Source organism: Chamaea fasciata, unplaced genomic scaffold (genome assembly GCF_029207755.1).
Source record: "Chamaea fasciata isolate MVZ Bird 193981 ecotype frontalis unplaced genomic scaffold, bChaFas1.0.hap1 SCAF_20, whole genome shotgun sequence".
Lineage (NCBI taxonomy): Eukaryota > Metazoa > Chordata > Aves > Passeriformes > Sylviidae > Chamaea > Chamaea fasciata.
The window spans coordinates 6,592,183-6,611,846 of NW_027094105.1; the positions used below are offsets into that span (position 1 = coordinate 6,592,183).

Genomic DNA, 19,664 nt, shown 5'->3' on the forward strand with positions numbered 1-19,664 from the left:
GCTGAAGATGCAAATCCCCAATCCACAAAGCAATGGAGATGTTTTGGGGATGGAGCACTGCATGGCTCATCCCCACGGCCTGGGAACTAGGATGTCCTGCGGGGATCCCAAACTCCACAGCTCTGCCTCACATACGAATATTTCGACATTCCCAGCAGCTTCCACAAGATGGACCTCGGAGCGAGAGGAGGTGCCGGGTAGGGGGACCCGTCCCATCCCATCCCACCGCGTCCCATCCCATCCCGTCCCGCCTGCCATCCAGAGGAGGCTCAGAGTCCGGCCAGGAGAGCCGCGGCATGGCACGGCCTCCCTGGCTCTGCCTGCTGGCGCTGCTGGGGCTGGGGCTGGGCGCGGGGGGCTCGTCCTCCTGCTGGGACCCTCGGGGGCAGCCCCGCCGCTGCATGCCCGTCTTCGAGAACGCCGCCTTCGGCCGGGCCGTCCAGGCCACCAACACGTGCGGGTCGCCCCCGGAGGATTATTGCCTGCACATGGGAGCCCACCACGCCAGCGCCCTGTGCCACCGCTGCGACGCCACCGACCCCCGGCGCCACCACAACGCCTCCTTCCTCACCGACTTCCACAGCCAGGAGGAGAGCACCTGGTGGCAGAGCCAGTCCATGGCCTTTGGCATCCAGTACCCCAACTCCGTCAACATCACCCTGCACCTGGGTAAGTGCCAGCGGGAGCCCCGGCGGTGTCGGTGGAGGGCAGCGGCTGCGGGTGCATCGAGATCAGGGTGCAGAGATGGGGGGTGGATGTTCCCGCACCCTGCAGCTCTTGCTGCCAGTGCTGGATTAAGGACAGGACCCTCCCCAGGGCTTTTTTAGGGGGTGTAGGGAGGGAGCTGCCCTCTGCAAAGCACTGGAAGGGCTCGGGGAGGGTCTGCCCTGTCCATCAGCTGAGCCCCAGATGCCAGAAGCTGTGCCTGTCTGTGCTGCTTCCCAGCCAGCCATGCTCGGAGTGCCTGCTCTCCCCTTCACCCCAGGCTGCTTTTTACTGATTATGGAAGCCTGCGGAGAAGGAGGCAGGTGGTTCCTACCCTGGGAGAGCCTTGCCGGGGAAGGGGGACTACCATGGGTGCCAAGCCCCTCCTGTTTCACCCCCGTGCGTTGCTCAGGGTGCCTGGTTATGTCTCATGGTGCCGAGCTCCAGACACACCGTGCAACCCCAGTAGGCTTCCCCAGCTGGCATCCGACCCTCTGTGTTTTAAATACCGTGCAAGCCGCCCACTTGGAGGGTGCTTAAACCCAAGGGGCATGCCTGGCATTTTAAAAAGGTTTTATAACATTTTCCTGCCATCTAAACTCTCCTGGCTGTTGGCCAGCGCTGTAAAATCTTCATTCTCTGCAGTCTCCTGCCATCTGCATGCCGAAGGCGGGTAGTGGAGGGGATGAGGCTGGAGCTGGTGAGGGTACAGCCGAGCGTGGCGAGGGGACAGCTGAGTGTCGGTGTGGCACTGAGCCTGGTGGGACCCAGCCTGGTCGGGGTGACTGTGGAGGGTCTGTGCCTGCCCCGGCAGTGACGCTGGGACTCCCGGCTGGGTGGAGGTCGCTGCTTTCCCAGCCCCCTGCGAGCGGGCGAACATCTGGTCCTGTCCCCGGGCTGGGGCCGGGCACCCCGCCGGGCACGAGGAGCGGTACCGGAGGAATCTGCCAGCCCTGACAGAGGGGACTTGCCAGCCTCTTGTCCACCTAACGCAGGCGGTCAGATTGTTCCGAATCTGTTCGTGGGGGACCCGGGGCACAGACCACCGGAATGCAGCCTGTGTGCCTCAGCCAGCTGCCGCCGGGCAACTTTGTGGCCACCAGTCCCAGCTTGGCACAGCGACGTGTGTGGGCTTCCTTCCCATTCTCTGTCCTTCTTCCAGCTCTTCCCTGCCTCCTCTGTGGTCCTTCTTGGACCCCACACTCAGGTTTGCTGTGGAGTCCAGTCCCTGTGACTGCCCTGCTGTTCTGTGTCTGTTAACACAGCTAAGGGTAAAGCATTGCACCGAGCTCATCTTCCAGCCTGTCCCTATAGCCCTTTGTGAGCTGGAGCATCCTCTGCAGTTGTACCCTTCTCCCTGCATGGCTCCTATATCTTGTCATGCTAAAAACTACCATCTTGGTGCTTGGCACATCATTGTCTGACCTTTCCTTCAGTTGCTGGGCCCTGTTCTTGTCCCAGCCATAGTCGTTTTCATTGCTGCCTTAATGCTTCACTTGGGTTAAAGGGGAAAAGCCCAACTGGCCCCTGCAGTCCCCTGGAATGAAGCCAGGGCTGAGTCCTTGCTCCTGAGCTCCACTGAGTAATTTGGTGTTTCAGCCCATGTAGTGTGTCCCCCCAGCCTGCCTGTCTTGCTCAGTCACTCCTCTTGTATGTTCTCCAGCGTGGTTACCTGGGGAGCTTATTAAAGAAGACACGGGATGACTTGGACAAGACCCGTGTTTACCTGCATTGTTGTTGATTGGCGTTAATTAGATTATGCTCCTTTAAATCTCTCCTTCCCGAGAGGTTCCAGCCATGCTGTTATGGTGCACTGGGCTCGCAGCTGGTCGATCATCCCAAGTGTCCACAGCTCTTGCATTTGCCCTGTCAGACGTCAGGAAGGAACCCAAAATATCTGCGGCTTGCAAAGGCAACAGATAGCAGGGCTCGTCAGGAAGCAATCTGAATGCCAATGGCTCAGTTTGGAGCGTCTACATCAGACACTATCTGTGTCTGTGACTCTGATTTTCCTGTGGGATGAGAGCCCGGGGCTGAGGTTTGGCAGGGACTAGAGATGACAGGACATGTAGGTGACATGACTGTCCCACATGCTCCTTTCCTCCTCTCCAGAATTCTCTTCTTGGAGCCCTAGAGCAGTACAAGCAGCAGTTTGGGCTCAGGGTGAGGCAGGTGCGCTCTTCGTTCAGGTGACAGCACAGCTGGGAGAGCACCCAGTGCTGCCCATGCACCCTTCCCTATATCACTGTCCTGCAGCACGTCTGGCTTTGGGACACGTCACACCTGAGCAGCAAAGAGGAGACAACCAGCCTGGGCTATTTTCTGTATCTTTTTTTTTTTTTCCCCTAAGGAGGAAATGGCTGATTAAAAAGCCTGTCTGGGGAGAGCACGCGCTCTCTCGTGAAGATTCCTCAGAAAAGTGAATCTCCTCCACCCCAGCTGGAGGCACCAAAATGGGGCTCCCCCAGCGGGGCCGTCCCCTCCCCTCTCGTGGGGCCACTCGGGGCAGGGGCGGTTTATTGACACAGCACTGCGTTCCCTTCCTCTCCCAGAGGAAAATGCCCCTGGAGGTGACGGCCCCGACCTCGCTGTTGTGGTAGACAGCCCCCTTGGGACCGCGCTGTCTGGGAACCGGCGCCTGCCAGGCGTTCCCCCTGCACGGGGTGCAGGACAGGGGCACCCCCTCTGTCACCAGCCCGGAGCAGTCCCAGAGAGAGGGGAGAGGCATAAGGCAAGGGTGGGACAGCCCAGCTGCAGCCCCTTCTTGGCCCTCGTCACCTCCGGGTGGGCTGGGAGTGGGGCTGTCCCCTTCTCCAGGCTCTCTGCCGGGCCCTTCCCGCATCCCTGATGGGATGCAGCTGCTTTTCCCAGCGCTGGTAGCCGGCTGCCTCGGCTCCCCCGCAGCAAAGTCGCAGCACATACGCGACAGTATTCATATGGGCCCAATTAAAGGCTTGTTTTCCTAGTCCCGGAATAACCCCTCTAACATTCCCAACTCATTATCTTTTCAAATAAAGCCAAAACCTTGCAGCTAATTGTTTTGTGCTGTCAGGAGTGGTGCTGTTATGGAGCAATCCGGGCTTTGAGCTGGTCCTTCATCTCTGGCAATTAAGTGGGTCTGATGTTCACTTTGGTGTTTTCTCTTTTCCTTTCTGCTAATTCTTTCAAGCTATTTCAGAGCTCTCTGGACGCCCCAGGGATTGGTGGCCTCTCTTTGTCTTCATCCCAGCAAAGATGGAAGTGATGCTGGGTCCTGGCATGCAGCTCCTTGGGAAGGGATTGGCCTTGACCCTTTCTAGCTCTCCATCCCTAAAGCACCACTGCCCTGGGGATGCTTTCAGTGCTGTGGGCCTAACTCTCCCCCAGAGCTGCTGGATAGAGCCTGGATTTGGAACTGCTCTTTGCCCATGCAACCCACACAAGAGGTGGGCACTGCATTGGGGTAGAGCCAGCTTGGATCTGGACAGGGTTTGGGCTGCACCAAGGAGGAGCTGGTTAAGCAGCTGGGTGGTGATTTGCTCATTTTTAGTTGTGGTGGGTGCCGCAGGATGCTGTTGGGATAATTCAGGCTGTGCTGCCCATCGGGGGGCTGGCAGAGGGTCGCAGCTTGGTGGGTCTGTCCCCAGGCAAAGCCTACGAGATCACCTACGTGCGGCTCAAGTTCCACACCAGCCGCCCTGAGAGTTTTGCCATCTATAAGCGCAGCCGGGCCGGGGGGCCCTGGGAGCCCTTCCAGTTCTACAGCGCGTCCTGCCAGAAGACCTACGGGCGGCGGCCACGGCAGTACCTGCGGCCGGGCGAGGACGAGCAGGTGGCCTTCTGCAGCGACGAGTTCAGTGACATCTCCCCACTGAGCGGGGGCAACGTGGCCTTCTCCACCCTGGAGGGACGGCCCAGCGCCTACAACTTTGATGGAAGCCCCGCGCTGCAGGTGCCACCAGGGTGGGGGAGGGAGTGCTGCATGGACCTTTGGGATCAAGGGCATTATTACACCCACCCGGGGTAAAAGTCCTGGAGATGTGCTGTCTCCCTGCTTGAAAAGCTGCAGGATGTGTCCTGGTGGGGGTGGGAGCTGGTGGCCCAGACCTCTCCAAAATGCCTTCCCCATGTCCCCTGCAGGAGTGGGTGACAGTCACTGACCTGCTCATCTCCTTGAACCGGCTCAACACATTTGGGGACGACATCTTCAAGGACCCCAAGGTGCTGCAGTCGTACTACTATGCCATATCGGACTTCTCCGTTGGTGGCAGGTGAGGGGCAGCCAGGCAGAAGTATGGGGACATTCTTGGGGCTGTGGGACTGGGGCAGCTGCTCCCCACCTCGATCTTGTCTGAATTGTGATTTTGGGGCAAACTGCTTAGATGTGGCTTCCTCCATGTGTAAACTGGAGCTGGAAGAGCAGAGATGGGTGATTAAACCTGAAGATCTCCCAGCTGCGCAGAAAGGTTGTCTTTTCCTCACTAGCCCACTCCATGTGCCACCAGCTGTATTTGCCTTGTTCCCTCCCAGCCCAATGGCTTTTAATGACACTGGGGCTTGTGTTGCTCCTCCTGTGACCCTGCTGGTCCCTGGGCACTCTAAAAAGGGAGTCCTGGGGTTTGATTGGAAAGATGACCTGAAGCTGCAGAGGCTGCTGGAGGAGCTTGGAGTCAGCATAGCCACAGGCACAGAAGCTGGAACAGCTGCCAGCAGGAATGGGCAGCAGATGTGGGATAGAGATGCAGGTGGCACCCACTTGGTGCTGCCCGTGGACTGTGCTGCACATGCCCTTCCTCAGCTGGGAGAAGTGGAAAATTTCCCCATCCCTGGGAGCACTGTCTGCCCCAGGCAGCGGGGCTGGGACAGCTCCCAGTCGGCCCGCAGACCTGTAGCTGTTGTCCCACCTCTGGGGTCAGCAGCTGGAGCTGGTTAGCGCGGGCCACCCGCGGTGTGTGACCTCCCGACTGGCCAGGCTGGGAGAGCCTCGGGGACACAACAGGCGGCCTCAAGGCCGGCACAGCCTGGGCTGCTCCCAGTAGCAGGGTCACACACTGCACAGCCTGGGCACCGTCCCGCAGCTGCTGCTGCTGCCCACAGCGGTGCTGAGAGAGGCCGCCCCTCGCCGGGGTCTCGCCGCAGGTGCAAGTGCAATGGCCACGCCAGCGAGTGCGCGCCGGACGAGGCGGGGCAGCTGGTGTGTGTGTGCCAGCACCACACGGCCGGCACCGACTGCGAGCGCTGCCAGCCCTTCTTCCAGGACCGGCCCTGGGCGCGCGGCACGGCCGAGGCTGCCCACGAGTGTCTCCGTGAGTATCGCCCGCGCTGTGGCCACGGCGGTGGCTGGCCCTGATGGGCTGTGCTGGTGCTGCATCAGCTCATCTGGCACCTCCCGCCCTTCCTGCAACCTGCTCCATTTTGGGCGGGAAGGGAGGATTTGTACCCCGGGGGTCCCCTTCACAGCAGCACCCCGAATATTCCCATTCCCTTTACCCCACGAGTGCAGCCGTCTGCTCCGTGCAAGGCACTGCGCCCAGCTGTGCTCCCAAGGGCAGAGGCAGCGCCGAAAGCTCTCCCTGGCGAGCTCAGGGATCCCTCTGGCTCATCCGACCCCACGGGATGTTGCCGTAAGCTCCAGTGCCCGCCAGGTGCTCACCCTTCCTCCCGCCTCTCCCCCAGCTTGCAACTGCAGCGGCCGCTCCGAGGAGTGTTTCTACGACCGGGAGCTGTTCCGGCGCAGCGGGCACGGGGGACACTGCCGCAGCTGCCGCGACAACACGGCCGGGCCCCACTGCGAGAGCTGCAGGCCGAACTACTACCGCTGGGAGCCGCAGGGAGCCTGCCAGCCCTGCCACTGCCACCCCGCAGGTGCGTGCGGCTGTGCCCAGCCGGCCTCCGGCTGCAAAACTACGGCCGCAGCTGGAGTTTGCTGGGAGGGACGGTTTTGGTGGATCGTCTCTTGCTCGGGGTTTGTCCATCCTCCCCGTCCTGGATCTGTCCCCGGCTGGGGTTGAGCCTCAGGGTAGGCTGGGGTCCCCACAGGCTCCCTGCAGCCCCAGTGCGACAATTCGGGGACCTGTGTCTGCAAAGCCAACGTGACGGGCTGGAAGTGCGAGCGCTGCAAGGACGGCTACCACAGCCTCAGCGAAGGTGGCTGCAGGTGAGGAGGAGCCCGGCCCTGGGCAGGAGCAGCGGGATGGGACCGGGCCTCACCTCCTGCCTTTATCTCACCCCATCCAGACCCTGCATCTGTGACCCTGCGGGCAGCGTGGGCACTTGCGACCCCAACACGGGGCACTGCACCTGCAAGGAGAGGGTGGAGGGGCACTTGTGCAACAGGTAAGCACTGTGGACCTGGCATGGGGACATGAACACTGTCTCTTTCCAGTCTTGGACTTGGTGGCAAGGCTGTGGTGCTGCATTCCACTGGACCACTGGGACTAGGCTCACAAGGAACTGTCACCAGTGTCCCACACAAAGACACTGCCGTGGTTCCCTGCAGGTCTGCTTGCCCTGTGCCACGAACTCTTGTTTCCTCCCTGTGTCCAGGTGCCAGCCGGGCTGGTTTAACCTGCAGCCCCACAACCCCATCGGCTGCACCAGCTGCTTCTGTTACGGCCACTCCAGCGCCTGCAGGGCGGCAGATGGCTACGAGGAGACTCACATCCGCTCCGACTTCAGCCAAGGTAACGACCCCCCCCAGCCCCAAGTGAAACAGGTGGCACTGCACTGCCAATTTCAGCCAAAAATATTTGGGATGGATGTGGCTGAGTGTCCCTCTTTGGGGCTGAGTGTCCCTCTTTGGAGATACCAGGTGGTGGTGGTGGAGAGGGTTTTCTCTGGCTTGCCCTTGTTTTACTGTTTAACCTGCTTCTGCCCCCAGCTCCATGGGGCCAGGCTCTCCGTGACTCCCCGTGGCATCCCTCCATGCCAACCTGCTCCTGGGGTTGTGCAGGGCTCAGGGAGGGCTGTGGGGCCAGGCACGGACATTCCACCCCACCAGGGACTGCAGGGGCACTAAAAATCAGCTCAGAAAGAGAAGAAAAATAACAGGATGGAGCCTGCTGGGAACTTTCCCAATTATTCCCTCCTCTCCCCATGCTCGGCTGGGATGTGACAGTGCGGCTGGGCGGGCTGGATGGGATGCTTTTGCCTGGCTGCTGGCAGGGCTGCGCTGGCAGGGCTGGATGCGTGCGGGATGCTCGGGGAAACCCTGCCATCTGCCGCGCATCCCGGCATGTGCAGCCCCGCTGCGGGGACACCGCAGGGACGGGCACCCACGGCGGGCACCTCGCTCTGCCTCGCCTGTTCCCAGATGGATACGAGTGCGCCAGGCACGGGTGGATCTTAATTGCCTTTAAACCGCGCTGCCGATTGCTGTGCTGCTGGAATGTCTTCCACGGCCTTGAAACTGAGCCAGGCTTTAAACCGAGTCTTTTTTTCCACCCTTCACATAGCCAATTTGGGGCTGCTCCTTTGGGGACTGGTTTGGCAATCTCTGAGCTGAGATGCAACCACAGCACCCTCCTAAAGCCCTGCTCCCCGAAACATTCCCCAGTCTGCAGCGGAGGGGGATCAGATGGAATTTTCTTATACTGGGTGAATATATAAATTGGGGATAATTTGATAACAGAACACAGCCCACTTGAGAGATTTCCAAGTGTTTGTCCTGCAGGGCTGGAAGAAATAACTAACCCTGCGGAGGTGGAGGGGAGTTTAACTGGTTTCTTAAGGAAACCAACTTAATGCAATTACACCTCATCTCTTCTGGGCTGCTCCAGCATTTCTCCTCAGGCTTCCTGTGCTCGCCAGCCCACAGTAATGTTAAAATGGCAGCACAGGCAGGGGGGCAAAAGTTTAAAGATAATAATTTCCTCTAAATCTAAGAAAATAAATAGATGAGGGGTGGTTAAGGCCACCCTTCAGTGCATGAGAGCACAGAGCCTGAGTGGAGCAGGGTGTTACAAAGTGCTGGCCCCTTCCAAGATTCGAGGGAGTGTTGGGAGGAGGGACAGAGCCCCTGAAAGCAGCACCCTGCTGGCACTGTGCTGGTGGGGATTCACTGCTCCCTTAGCTGTGCACTGTCACTGTGTCCTGTCACACAGGGCTGGAGGGCTGGGCTGCCACAGCTCCAGGCACTACAGACCTGCCTCTGCATTGGGCTGGCCGGGAGATCATCACCGAGTGGGATGGAGAGGAGCCAGTGGATTTTCTTGCACCAGGTATTGTGTGTGCTGGGTCCCTGCAGGGCTGCTCTGCTCTGAGGGCCCCTTGGTGCTCTCACGCCACTGCTCTGCTGCTGCAAGAGGCACTGGGCTCCATTCCAGAGCTGAGCATGTTTCTGTAGCAGAAGACAGTAGGGGGTATTGGAACAGTGGACCAGGATTCCAGGAGGGCAGGTCGGAGCTGGCACCAGTCTAGAAGGATAACTGTGGCTCCTCATGATGGTGGTGGGAATAGGACTGCACTGGCAGTCCTGGCAGAGCTGTGCCTCCATGTTCTACAGACTTTGCTCCTCTCTCCCCTCACAGAGAAGTTTCTGCAGAACCAGCGCCTCAGTTATGGGCAGGTCCTGTCCCTGCTGCTGGGAGTGGAGAATGGGACAAGAACAGAAACTGGGGTGCCCCTGCTCCAGGTCCAGCTGCTGCTGGAGGGTGAAGGGATGGAGATAACCATGTCCAGCACCAAGAGCCAGCCCCAGCATGGAAAGCAGGCTGTCGCCTTTAGGTACCTATCTTGGGGAGCCTCAGTGGGCTTTAGGGCTCAGTACCTGGTTTGTCTGGGCTGCCCTGTACCTGGGGGTTCAGCCTCACTCTCTCCCCCCATCAGGGATTTAATGGTGCTGTGCCCGGGTCCCAGCCAGCAGCCAAGCTGTCCTGCAGCACCTGGCTCAGGCTGGCCCTGTCCTGCCTCCCACACTCCCTCTCCTACAGGCTGCATGAGGCAGAGGAGGGTGCAGAGCCTTTGCTGTCGGCCTTCAGCTTCCAGCGCCTGCTCTCCAACCTGACCGCCCTCCGCCTCCGCGTGAGCCCCGGCCCCGTGAGAGGTGGGTGGCTCCACAAATCATCCCCATGGGGACAAACTGGGACTGGAGACATGGAAGAAACATCAGGCTCTCTAGGACAAGAGGGACTGTAGGGGTTGTTTTGGGGCAGGGGCTGCCTCCTCTCTGGGAGCACTCCTAGGCTCCCAAGGAAGTATTTTGGTGTCTCCTGTGCCTGTCTGGAGCATTTCAGAGCAGAGCAGGGGATGCATCATCCCATTCTCACACCGCTCTTCCCTCTCACAGGCAGGTTGTCCCTGAGCAAGGTCCAGCTCACGTCTGCTCGCCCCGGGCCGGGCACACGGGCAGGTTGGGTGGAGGAGTGCACGTGTCCCATGGGATACACCGGGCAATTCTGCCAGTCCTGCGCACCTGGATTCAAGAGGGAGATCCCATTCGGCGGCCCCTTTGTCAACTGCGTGCCCTGCACCTGCAACCAGCACGGGGACTGCCACCCCCTCACAGGTGTGCACCCCCCAGCCCCTCCACTCACCTGTTGCTCCATGTGTGGGTGACAAATCCATGCCTTTGCTTGTTCTGAGGGAATCTGGAAACCATTGGTGAGGTTGTGGTTCCCAAAATTTGCAAGTTGAATAGCTTGGGTGGTTCTAGGGACAGGGTTCATAACTGCAAAGCTAGAGATAATTAATGAAGTGCAATAATGGTGGTAATTTATAATTAGAGGAGCATTTTTCATGATGCTTTATGACCATTAAGGAGGAGAAGGGAAGGGTGCTGGTCCTCAGAGGAGTGGGGGAGCAGAGAGGGTTTTCCTAGGCTCACAGGCAGCATCAGTACCCGATGAGAGAAGCAGGACAGGGCACAGCTCTGGAATCTGCAAACTCAGGGTTAACCTGAGCAGAGAAGCAAGGAAAAAAGCAGGAAAACACAGAAGTGCCAGGCTTGAGGGAAGACGCCAGAAGAGCCAGCTCTTGTGCTGCCAGCCCAACCCCTCGGTGGCTGGTTCTCCTCAGTGGGGAGCAACAATGATGGAGAGGGCTGGAGGAGGCAGAGCGCTCGGCGAATGCCCCTGCCCTGCCCACGAAACACGGCGGCAGCTCTGCAAACCCGCCCTCATCCCGCAGAGCCGGGGCTGGCGCCGCCGACTGCACAATCCCCAGGGATGGGGCCAGGCTTTTGATGTTCCGGCCTGGGCGCTGCCAACCCGCGCACTTCCTTTAGTTTATTTTTCCACTTCTTCCTGCCATCCGCTTTTTCTTTCTTTTCCATCGTCTGACTCTGCCTGGATGTGGGGAAAATGGAACAGCACCCCCTCCTGCGCAGCCTTCCTGGTATGACCCGACCCCACAAAACACGGGGGAAATTCCTCCCCCCGGTCTCTTCTCTCCCCAGTGAAACGGAGCATCTGCCTGGAGGTGGGGGGTTCCTTGAGCACTCTTCCTCCTCTTCCTCCCTCTCCTCCTCAGCGCCGATTTCGGAAGGCTGACTCACCGGCTCGGCTCGCTCTGGAGATGCTCCTCGGTGGGTGCCGGGCCGGCTGCTTGTGTTTTCCAAGCCAGGCTGGAAAGGACGCGCCTCGACGCTGAGAAATGTGTTGTGGATTACGGCAGGCGCCGGCAGCCTCCGCACACATTGATGGTGCTGTCTGTGCCAGCTCTGCCTCGTCCCTGCGTCGCTGTGGCCTCCGTGTCCTCTCCAAAACCTTCTGCCTTGACCAAAGACAGGGCAAGGAGGGAAAATGTCCCGAGTCCTGGTTGGAGATGTGCAGCCCCTCGGTTGGAGCTGCACGTTCCTCTTGCCGTGCTCAGCGCTGGGCTCTCTATCCCCCTCTCAGTCCCTGCTGTCATTCGGTGTTGGGTTTTTGCAGACCCTGAGCTCCATTTTCCTCCCCGCAGGGCACTGCCAGTGCTTGCACAACACAGAGGGTCCCTCCTGCGAGCGCTGCAGCCCCGGCTTTTACGGCAACCCCTTCGTAGGGCGCTCTGATGATTGCAAGCCCTGCCCCTGCCCCGGCCGCTCGCCCTGCACCGAGGTGCCCGGCAGTGGGGAGGTGGTCTGCACCCACTGCCCCCCGGGCCAGAGAGGTGAGGCTGGGGCTGGGTGGGCACAGGGGCTGTGGGCATCGTCAGCACGGCCGGATCCTCCCCACCTTCCCGCCTTCCCCAGGAAAACGCTGTGAGCTCTGTGATGACGGGTTTTTCGGGGACCCCCTGGGGCAGAGAGGTCCCGTGCACCCCTGTGAGCCCTGCCAGTGCCATGGGAACGTGGATCTCAATGCCGTGGGGAACTGTGACCCCGTGTCCGGCCGGTGCCTGCGCTGCCTGTACAACACAATGGGCGACCACTGCGAGAGGTGTCGGCCGGGCTTCTACGGGGATGCGCTGGCTGCCAGCCCTGCTGGGAAGTGTGCACGTACGTACAGCCCCCGGGCACGGCTCACTTGCAGCCCAAATCCTCCCAGCAGTGAAGACAGAGGATGGAAGGGGATGCCCAGCAGGTTTAGGGGCTGATGGATGGTCCAGGTTACCCCCATGTGTTCCAGAATGTCCTTTGCCCTCTTGCTCCACTGGCATCCTTCCCCAGAGATACTCTGGCCTGCAGGGGCCCTTTCTCTCAGAGCCCTGGTTGATGGGGGAGTGTGGCTCTCCATGCTGTCAGGAGCTCAGCCTCAGTGTCCCACTCCTGCAGTCCTATCCACCAGCCCCATGCTGGGATTTAACGCTTATTTTGTCTCCCATAGCTTGTGATTGCAATCCCAGCGGCTCAGACCCGAGGCTGGAGGGCTGCGATCCTGGCACAGGCCAGTGCCACTGCCTCCCACACGTGACAGGCAGAGCCTGTGGGCAGTGCCAGCCTGGCTACTATGGCCTGGAGCCCATCGTGGGGTGCAAGAGGTATGTGGGGCATGGCATGGGGCTGGCAGGGGACAGCAGTGGCTCCATGTTCCCAGCTCTGCTCTCTGCATTGATTTTCTGCTCATGACCCTCCACTTCTCGTGCCAGCTGTGAGTGCCACCCAACAGGGTCACGGGAGAGCGGGTGCCACATGCTGACAGGGCAGTGCTCCTGCCAACCAGGTGTCACAGGGAGGAAATGTGATCGATGCCAGCACGGCTTCTTTGGCTTCTCTGCCAGGGGCTGCCGAGGTAACGGGAATGGGGACTGTGTCTTTGTCCCTAAAGCAGGACTGGCAGCCACAGTGTGATGCCTTTCTGCCATCACTGCAGCCTGCAACTGCTCCCCGCTGGGCTCCATCACCCCGCAGTGCCACGAGAACAGCACCTGCCTCTGCCAGCCTGGCTTTGTGGGCTACAAGTGTGACCGGTGCCAGGCCAACTTCTTCCTTGACCCACTGAGCTCCCGCTGCCAGCAGTGTCCTGCCTGCTACGGGCTGGTGAAGGACGAGGTACAGCCTGTGCACTGCTGAGGGGGCACAGCACCCTCCCCTTGCACTGCCTCACTGTCCCCCCATGTCCCCCCGTGTCTGGCCCGCAGGCTGAGCGGCTGAAGGCCAAGCTGCAGGAGATGGAGGAATGGCTGCAGAAACCAGGCTGTGACGCCCACCCGGGCCAGTCTGCCATGCTGGGAGATGCACCCCGTGGAGATGGGCTGCCCAGCCCACACCTCCTGAGAGGTATGGGGGGCTCTCCTTTCTTCCACCCATTTCACCCTCTGATCTCTCAGGGTGCTGTGATATGCTGGGTGGGTGCAAGGAGGTCCCAGGTGGGCGCTGGGCTCAGTGTGATGGGACCTGGGGCGAGGGCAGGAGAGGGAACATGCCTTTTTGGGAGGACAGAGTAATGCAGGGATGCTGACACTACAGAGTCTTGGAGCAGGCAGTGATGGGCATTACTGGGGGCTGAGCACCAACACGTGGGTGCCCTTTGGGCGCTGAATTTTTAGGTCCCTCCTGAGCACTCAGGGACTGTATTCCACTTTCATTAGTAGGTGTGAGAGAGGGACTGGGGCACGGGGCAGCCCCACGGGGAAGCAGGGAGCCCTGAGCAACCCCAGTGGGCAACAAGATACTTGTGCTGCCCACAGGTGCCTGGGCCACCCTCTTGGTACAGGTGGGGCAGCTGGCAGGGGCACTGAACACTGCACAAGGCCGTCTCACCAATGCCAGCCGGGCCACCAGCTGCTCTGATCATGGACCCCCCAAGACCTGCACCATGCTCTCGGAGATCAGGGCTGTGCTGCAGTCAGCACAGCAGGAGATCCTGCACGCTGCCAACACCCTGGCTACCATGGTGGGGGCTCTCAGGGCTCCTGAGGGGGCTGGTGGCAATCCTGGGGGGAACTGGGATGTGCCTCCCAGGCTTGTTGGGGTGGGATGTGACCAGCAGAGTGGGTGAGTGGGAAAACCTGGGGTCCATGTGGGTATAGCCCTCCTTGCAGCTGAGTCAGGAGGTATTTTCCTTGCTCTAGCCCTTTGGGAGGTTCTTGGTGGTGCTGGGCTGGCAGGGTCCAGGGGTGCCTGCTTCCTGCCAGGGTCTCAGTGCTGCTGTTTGCGTTCCAAGGAGATTCCCCAGGAAATCCCACAGCAGCCCACAAACTGGAGCCACTTGGCACTCGAGGCTCGGGCTCTGTCCAAGGGGTAAGATTTGAAGAGGCAGAGGAAGCTCTCAGCCCAGGTGGGAGTGTGCAGGGGGCCCACTCCTTTGCCAGGAGGCCAATCCTGATATCCTCTGTCTGTGTGTCCTTGTCCCTGCAGCCACAAGGACTCCATGGCACAGGTGGAGGCAGTGGTCAGGAGAGCACTGCGTGCCTCCAATGCCAGCTCCGAGCTCCTGCGGAACCTGCTGGAGGGGAACAGGACACAGGACACCAAGTGCGAGCTGGAGGCCGGGTGAGGGGCTGGCAGCAAAGAGGGCTGGCAGGGCACCATGGCCCCTTTCCTCTGGCCAGGTCCCTGTTACAGGACTCGGTCATGGTGATTTGGCACCTGCCCAACAGGCACGTGCTGAGCACCTTCAAACTCATTGCACTGCAGTGCTGTAAAACAGGGACAGGGTGCTGTGTGCTGGGGCGCTTCAGGAAAAGCCCCCAGAATTTCCTTCCATGTCCAGGGCCAGGTCTCAAGTTGTCCTCTTCATGCTTCAAGGGACCAAAGGGCCCTGGCTGACAGCAGTGTCCTGTCCATATAGGTATGAGGAAATCCAGCGGGCGCAGGAGGAGCTGGCTGCTGGCATGGCAGAGGTGGCAGTGGAGGCCAGGAGAGCTTTGACAGCTGTGGAACAGGCACATGCTGACCTGGCTGAGAGACTTTTGCAGGTGGCTGCTCTGGGGAAGGTGAGCAGCACCCAAGCTACAGCTCCTGCTGGCATCCCTACCTCCTGCTATACTAGTGCTGCCTCCTGACCTGGGAGATGATCTCATGGAGCCTTTGGCAATCCTGATCCTGCAGAAGGTGCTGCCAATGCAGGCTGCAGACCTGGAACAGGACCTGGCAGTGCTGGAGCAGGCAGCAGCAGTCCAGGAGCCATTGGCTCAGCAGGCTGTGGAGGCATCCCGCACACTGGCAGCTGGATTGAGGCTGGAGCTGCAAAGGACTCATGGCTTCAAGCAGGTAATTGCTGCTCATGTGAATGGGGAGCCCCATCCCTGCTCCTCCAGCGACTGGAGGGACCATACCTGCAGCCAGGGAGCTGGGAGAGGATGTTTTGGGAGACATCTTCCCTTGGGCTCCCAGATGTCCCTAGGAGCTCCCCTGCCAAACAGGCTGAATCCCATATTCCCCAGCTGGGTGCAGCTCTTCACCCACTCACCAGCCTCATTCCTCTTCTCCTCTCCCAGCTGCAGGACCAGGCTGGCTCTGCCCATGACATGGCCACCATGGCTGTCTCCCAAGGAAAGGCTGTGCTCTCTGATGCAGAGTCCCTCCTGGCCGGCTTGGAAGGTAAAAGGCACCAGTCAGAGCATCTCCAGCCACAGCTTTGCTCTCACCAGGTGACAAGGGAGAAGTGGACGGTTTGGTGATGGCCAGGTTGCTCCCATAGGGATGAAGAAGGTGCTGGGGCATCGGAAGAGTCAGGCTGCCCTGAGGAGGAGGATGGCCACTGTGCGGGACAGAGTGATGGTGGATGCTCAGAGGAAGATTAAACAGGCAGAGAAGACACTGGGAAATTCCCTGTCCATCTCCACCAAAGCCCAGAGGACAGCTGGGGAGGCTGAGCAACTCTCTGAGGAGAGTGCCAAGGTCCGAGCTGTGGGATGTGGGGTGGAGCTGCTGGGCATGGCCAGGCTGGCAGCCATCACCTACAGAGCCCAGGCAGCTGCTGGCAGGGCTGGGTGTCTCCAGGTGACTGTTCCCATCTCTGTCCCTTTGCAGAGGGCACAGGCTGTGCTGCAGAAGAGCAAACAGGCCCTCAAACATGCCAGCCAGCTCACCACACGTGCCAATGAGACCCAGTGGGAGCTCTCCTGGCAGGAGCACATGGCTGAGAAGCTGAGGGGAGACCTGGAAGAAGCACAGCAGGTCAGTTGGGTCCCCTTGGGCAGGTTGTGTCCTCTAGAGCATGGAAGCAGCTTTGCCCACAGCCCAAAGCATGGGGAACAACCAGGCTTGTGAGCTCCACTGTAGGGACAATGCCTTGGAGATGTTCCTGGGACCTCCTCTACTATCCAGCCAAGGGTCAATGGTGTCCCTGATCTGGGTGTCTGTCTCTGTTGGAAGGTGGGGTCAGAGGTGAGTGAGATGGCAAGAAGTCTCCAGGAGGCCCGGGGCTCGCTCATGTCAGACATCGAGACCCTGAACAGCCTGCTGAACAGCCTAGGTGAGATCTGGGGAAAAATGGGGTGCAGGTTCCAGGGAAAGCAGGGCTCTCCTGCTCACTGGTATTCCTGCTTGATGGCCATCCAGCTGGATGTTCTTTGGCTGAGATCATCCATAGTCTCAGCAAAGAGACTTCCCTAAGGCTCATGTCTTGAGGAAAACCCTCATGAAGAATGAATTGGGGCTTGCTGAATGTGTGTGTTCATATCTGCTCTGGGTACACTGATCTCCCTTGGGATCCTCAGGGGGAACAAGGTGGGCAAAGTCCCTTTGGAACTGAGGGCTGTGCTAGACTGGGTTTGCTCCTTGTTGCTGGTTGGTCTTGCTCCAGGTCCTCCTGTTTTTATCACCTGGGTATATTTCTGAGCATTCCAGGACTCTTGCATCCAAGAAATTTTGCAAAAGGATGGAAACCATGACCCATTTGTAAGAGAGAGAAAAGTGCCCAGGCCCTGCCTGGTGCTGCAGTTCTCTTTGCTTACCTGTGATCAGTGAGAAGTTGCAAAGCCTCCATGCCCTGCTGCACCCACTCCCTATAATTTGCCTGGTGCCATGGAGCTCATCCAGAACATCTGCTGTCCATCTCTCTGCTCTCATCCATGCCCTCTCCCCCCTTTCCCAGGTAACCTGGAGCAGGACATGGATGTGGATGCAGTGCTGAGCGCCGGGAGGCTGCAGCTGGAGCAGCTGTGGCAGCGCCTGGCCACGCCAGGACCCCTGGCCGGCCAGCTCAGGCGGCTGCAGCAGGAGGCAGCACGGCAGCAGGAGAAGATCCAAGCATTTGAGAGTGACTTGGCTGAGATCCGGGCTGACAAGCAGAACTTGGAGGACATTTTGCGGAGTCTCCCTGAGAGCTGCTCGAAGTGACAGGTCACTGGCTGCTGCCACATGCCCTCTGTGCCCACCCTGCACAGGGAATGGCAGAGGGAAGGACTCTCTGCATCCACCAGCATCAATCCCACCACTCCTCACACTGCCCAGCCTACAGTATCACACCCCAGGTCCTTTTCCACACCCGTTCAGGCCCTGCACCCTACGCAGTCTGCAGCATGACTCCAGCCACCACCTCTGTCCTTGGGATGGGGGGACACCCACCCACCAGGGACCACCAATGTTTCTGTGCAGGATATGGAGCCATTCCAGGGTTGATCTCTCACTGCAGAGTGAACAAAGAATCCTCTCAGACCTCCTCCATCCCTCCTTTCCCATCGCAGCACGGTGCACTGGGCAGGGACAGCTTCCCAAGTATGTGATGTACCCAAGCTGTACTGCCTGGCGCTCCCTCCTGCCCCAGGAGATGAGAGAGGCTCTCACACACGTGCTGGAAGCTGGTCCTGCTGCACAGCACCCTGCAGTGTCATGCTCACGGGCTGTGGTCACAGAGGTACAGAGAGGAATCCTGGTGAAGGCAGGCAGAGAGCTGCTCGCTGGAGGGCACACAGCTTGCCTGCTTCCCAAGGGAAGGGAGTTCACAGCAGGGGGGGCTAAATTAGTGAGCCAGAATCAAAGCAGAGGCAAAGATGGATCCTCACCCAGCTCCTGGAAGGCAGGTGGGCCATCCTCAGCCTGCTTCAGTGTGAGAGGAGCTCAGGTCTTGCTGTTCCCTTGCTCCAGGATAACAAGGCTACAGCCAGCTCTGCTTGGCTCACTGAATGTCACCAGGCATGGCTATAAACCAGCCAATTGCCACCAGTCCCAGGGGCTGGGTGGCAGAAATGCAGGCAAGGGAGGTGTCAGAGCAGCAGCACCCACAGCCCCACATTATCACCTGTGCCCACCAGAGAGGAGCTGGCTGGTGGCAGCAGACTGTGCAGCCAGTGCGGGCTGGATGGGGAACAGCTGGACACCCGCTCCTTCCTGTGTCACTCCCACGGGGTGGCAGAGGTCAGTGGCTGTATTGCCTTTAAAGGAAAGGCATTTATGTTCCCCTGTGGGCTGGGCTGCAGGACAAGCCAGGTCCTGGCTCAGCCCACCTTGTGCTGGCTGTGCCGTGACTCCAGGTAGCTGAAGTCATTCCCATAAGACCAGAAACGAGTCCCCAGGCTGGAGCTTGCTTCATTTTTTTTAACCGGTTTTTCCTATGTTTCTCTGCTCACAGTGCTGCAAATCAAGTTTGCTAAAGTCTTGTGTAATTTATGTAAAACTGCTGCCACCGATGTTGAACTCCCACAGCAGCATCTCTGGCGAGTCCAGTGGTCTGGAAGGAGCACAGGATTTTCCTATTGAGAACAAAGCCATCGTCCTTCGAATTCTGCACAAAAGCTGCCCAAGGAGTGGGGTGCCAGAGCTGCAGTTCTGTGGGGGTGTGATGGCAGGGGCTCCCCTGCTGCTGCCCTAGGACAGCTCTGGGAAAGCAAAACCATGAAACAGTGAGAGCACAGCGTGATCCGGCTTGGCCAGAGGCAGGGAGCCATGGCCACTTACTGTCTCTCTGGGAGGACAATTATACATCTCCAGTGAACACACAAATTTGCTGCTCTTACAGAAATGTCAAGCCTCTGCTGTGTGCCTGCTGCTGAAGATGTGGTTCACGCTGCCTTCTGCCCTCCCTGGAACTCTGTGTTTTCAGCTGGTGCCACCTGCCTAGAGCTGTATCCATTAAAAATTCTTAATATAACACTCAGCTGTCCATCCAGGGTGTGTGGCAGCAGGAGAGCACACTGTACCTGAGCTTGCTGCTTTTAAAGAGCAGGGGTTGAAATGCGGCTGCATTTGGGGCGATGAGGGGAGAAATATCTCAAAATTCCCACTAAACTCCACGTTAGTACACGATTTTAACGTAAGGTGTCAGGCTGACACCGCGGGGGCTTGTGACCCTGGCCGGGACACGCGTGGCCGGGACACGCATCACCTCGGCCGTGAGTGTCCCTCGGGCCATCCCTTTTCCCGCTGCTCGAGCTCCAGGGTTTATCCAGCGCCTGGAAGCGGCTGTACCATCCCGACCCTGTCCCTCTGCCGCCGGTACCGGCGGGGCGATGCCGCTCCCAGGGCAGCTCCGGCGCGATCCCCGGTGTCCCGGAGCCGTGCCCGGCGGGCGGTGCGGGCAGAGGGAGCCGGTCCCTTCCCTCCTGCGGGATGCCCAGAGGCGGCGGGGCCTCTCCCCGTGCTCGGGCACCTGGAGCCCACCGCGGGCACCGCGCTGCCCTCCCGATGCGGGGCGATGCCAGCTCCGCCACCCGCCCGCTGCCGGCGCCGGGCGGGGAAT

The 19,664-nt window shown here is 59.7% G+C and overlaps 1 protein-coding gene across 2 annotated transcripts; it reads left to right on the forward strand.

Moving 5' to 3' along the window:
* Positions 1-243: 243 nt before the first annotated feature.
* On the forward strand, positions 244-19,086 carry LAMC3 (laminin subunit gamma 3). 2 transcript variants are annotated; one of them, XM_066201378.1, is made up of 28 exons: positions 244-669; positions 4,332-4,636; positions 4,825-4,955; positions 5,824-5,990; positions 6,361-6,549; positions 6,724-6,841; positions 6,922-7,020; positions 7,231-7,367; positions 8,787-8,903; positions 9,213-9,408; positions 9,615-9,727; positions 9,971-10,189; positions 11,581-11,769; positions 11,852-12,097; positions 12,426-12,579; positions 12,688-12,830; positions 12,912-13,090; positions 13,180-13,318; positions 13,729-13,934; positions 14,205-14,281; positions 14,399-14,533; positions 14,832-14,976; positions 15,092-15,253; positions 15,481-15,583; positions 15,684-15,883; positions 16,016-16,162; positions 16,361-16,460; positions 17,082-19,086. In XM_066201378.1, the coding sequence occupies exons 1-28, from the start codon at positions 297-299 to the stop codon at positions 17,324-17,326; spliced, it is 4,734 nt and encodes a 1,577-aa protein (XP_066057475.1). In that variant the 5' UTR covers positions 244-296; the 3' UTR covers positions 17,327-19,086. The 2 variants fall into 2 exon arrangements, with proteins under 2 accessions (XP_066057475.1, XP_066057474.1); XM_066201377.1 differs by having other exon boundaries at positions 268-669; positions 14,208-14,281.
* The last annotated feature ends 578 nt before the right edge of the window (positions 19,087-19,664 follow it).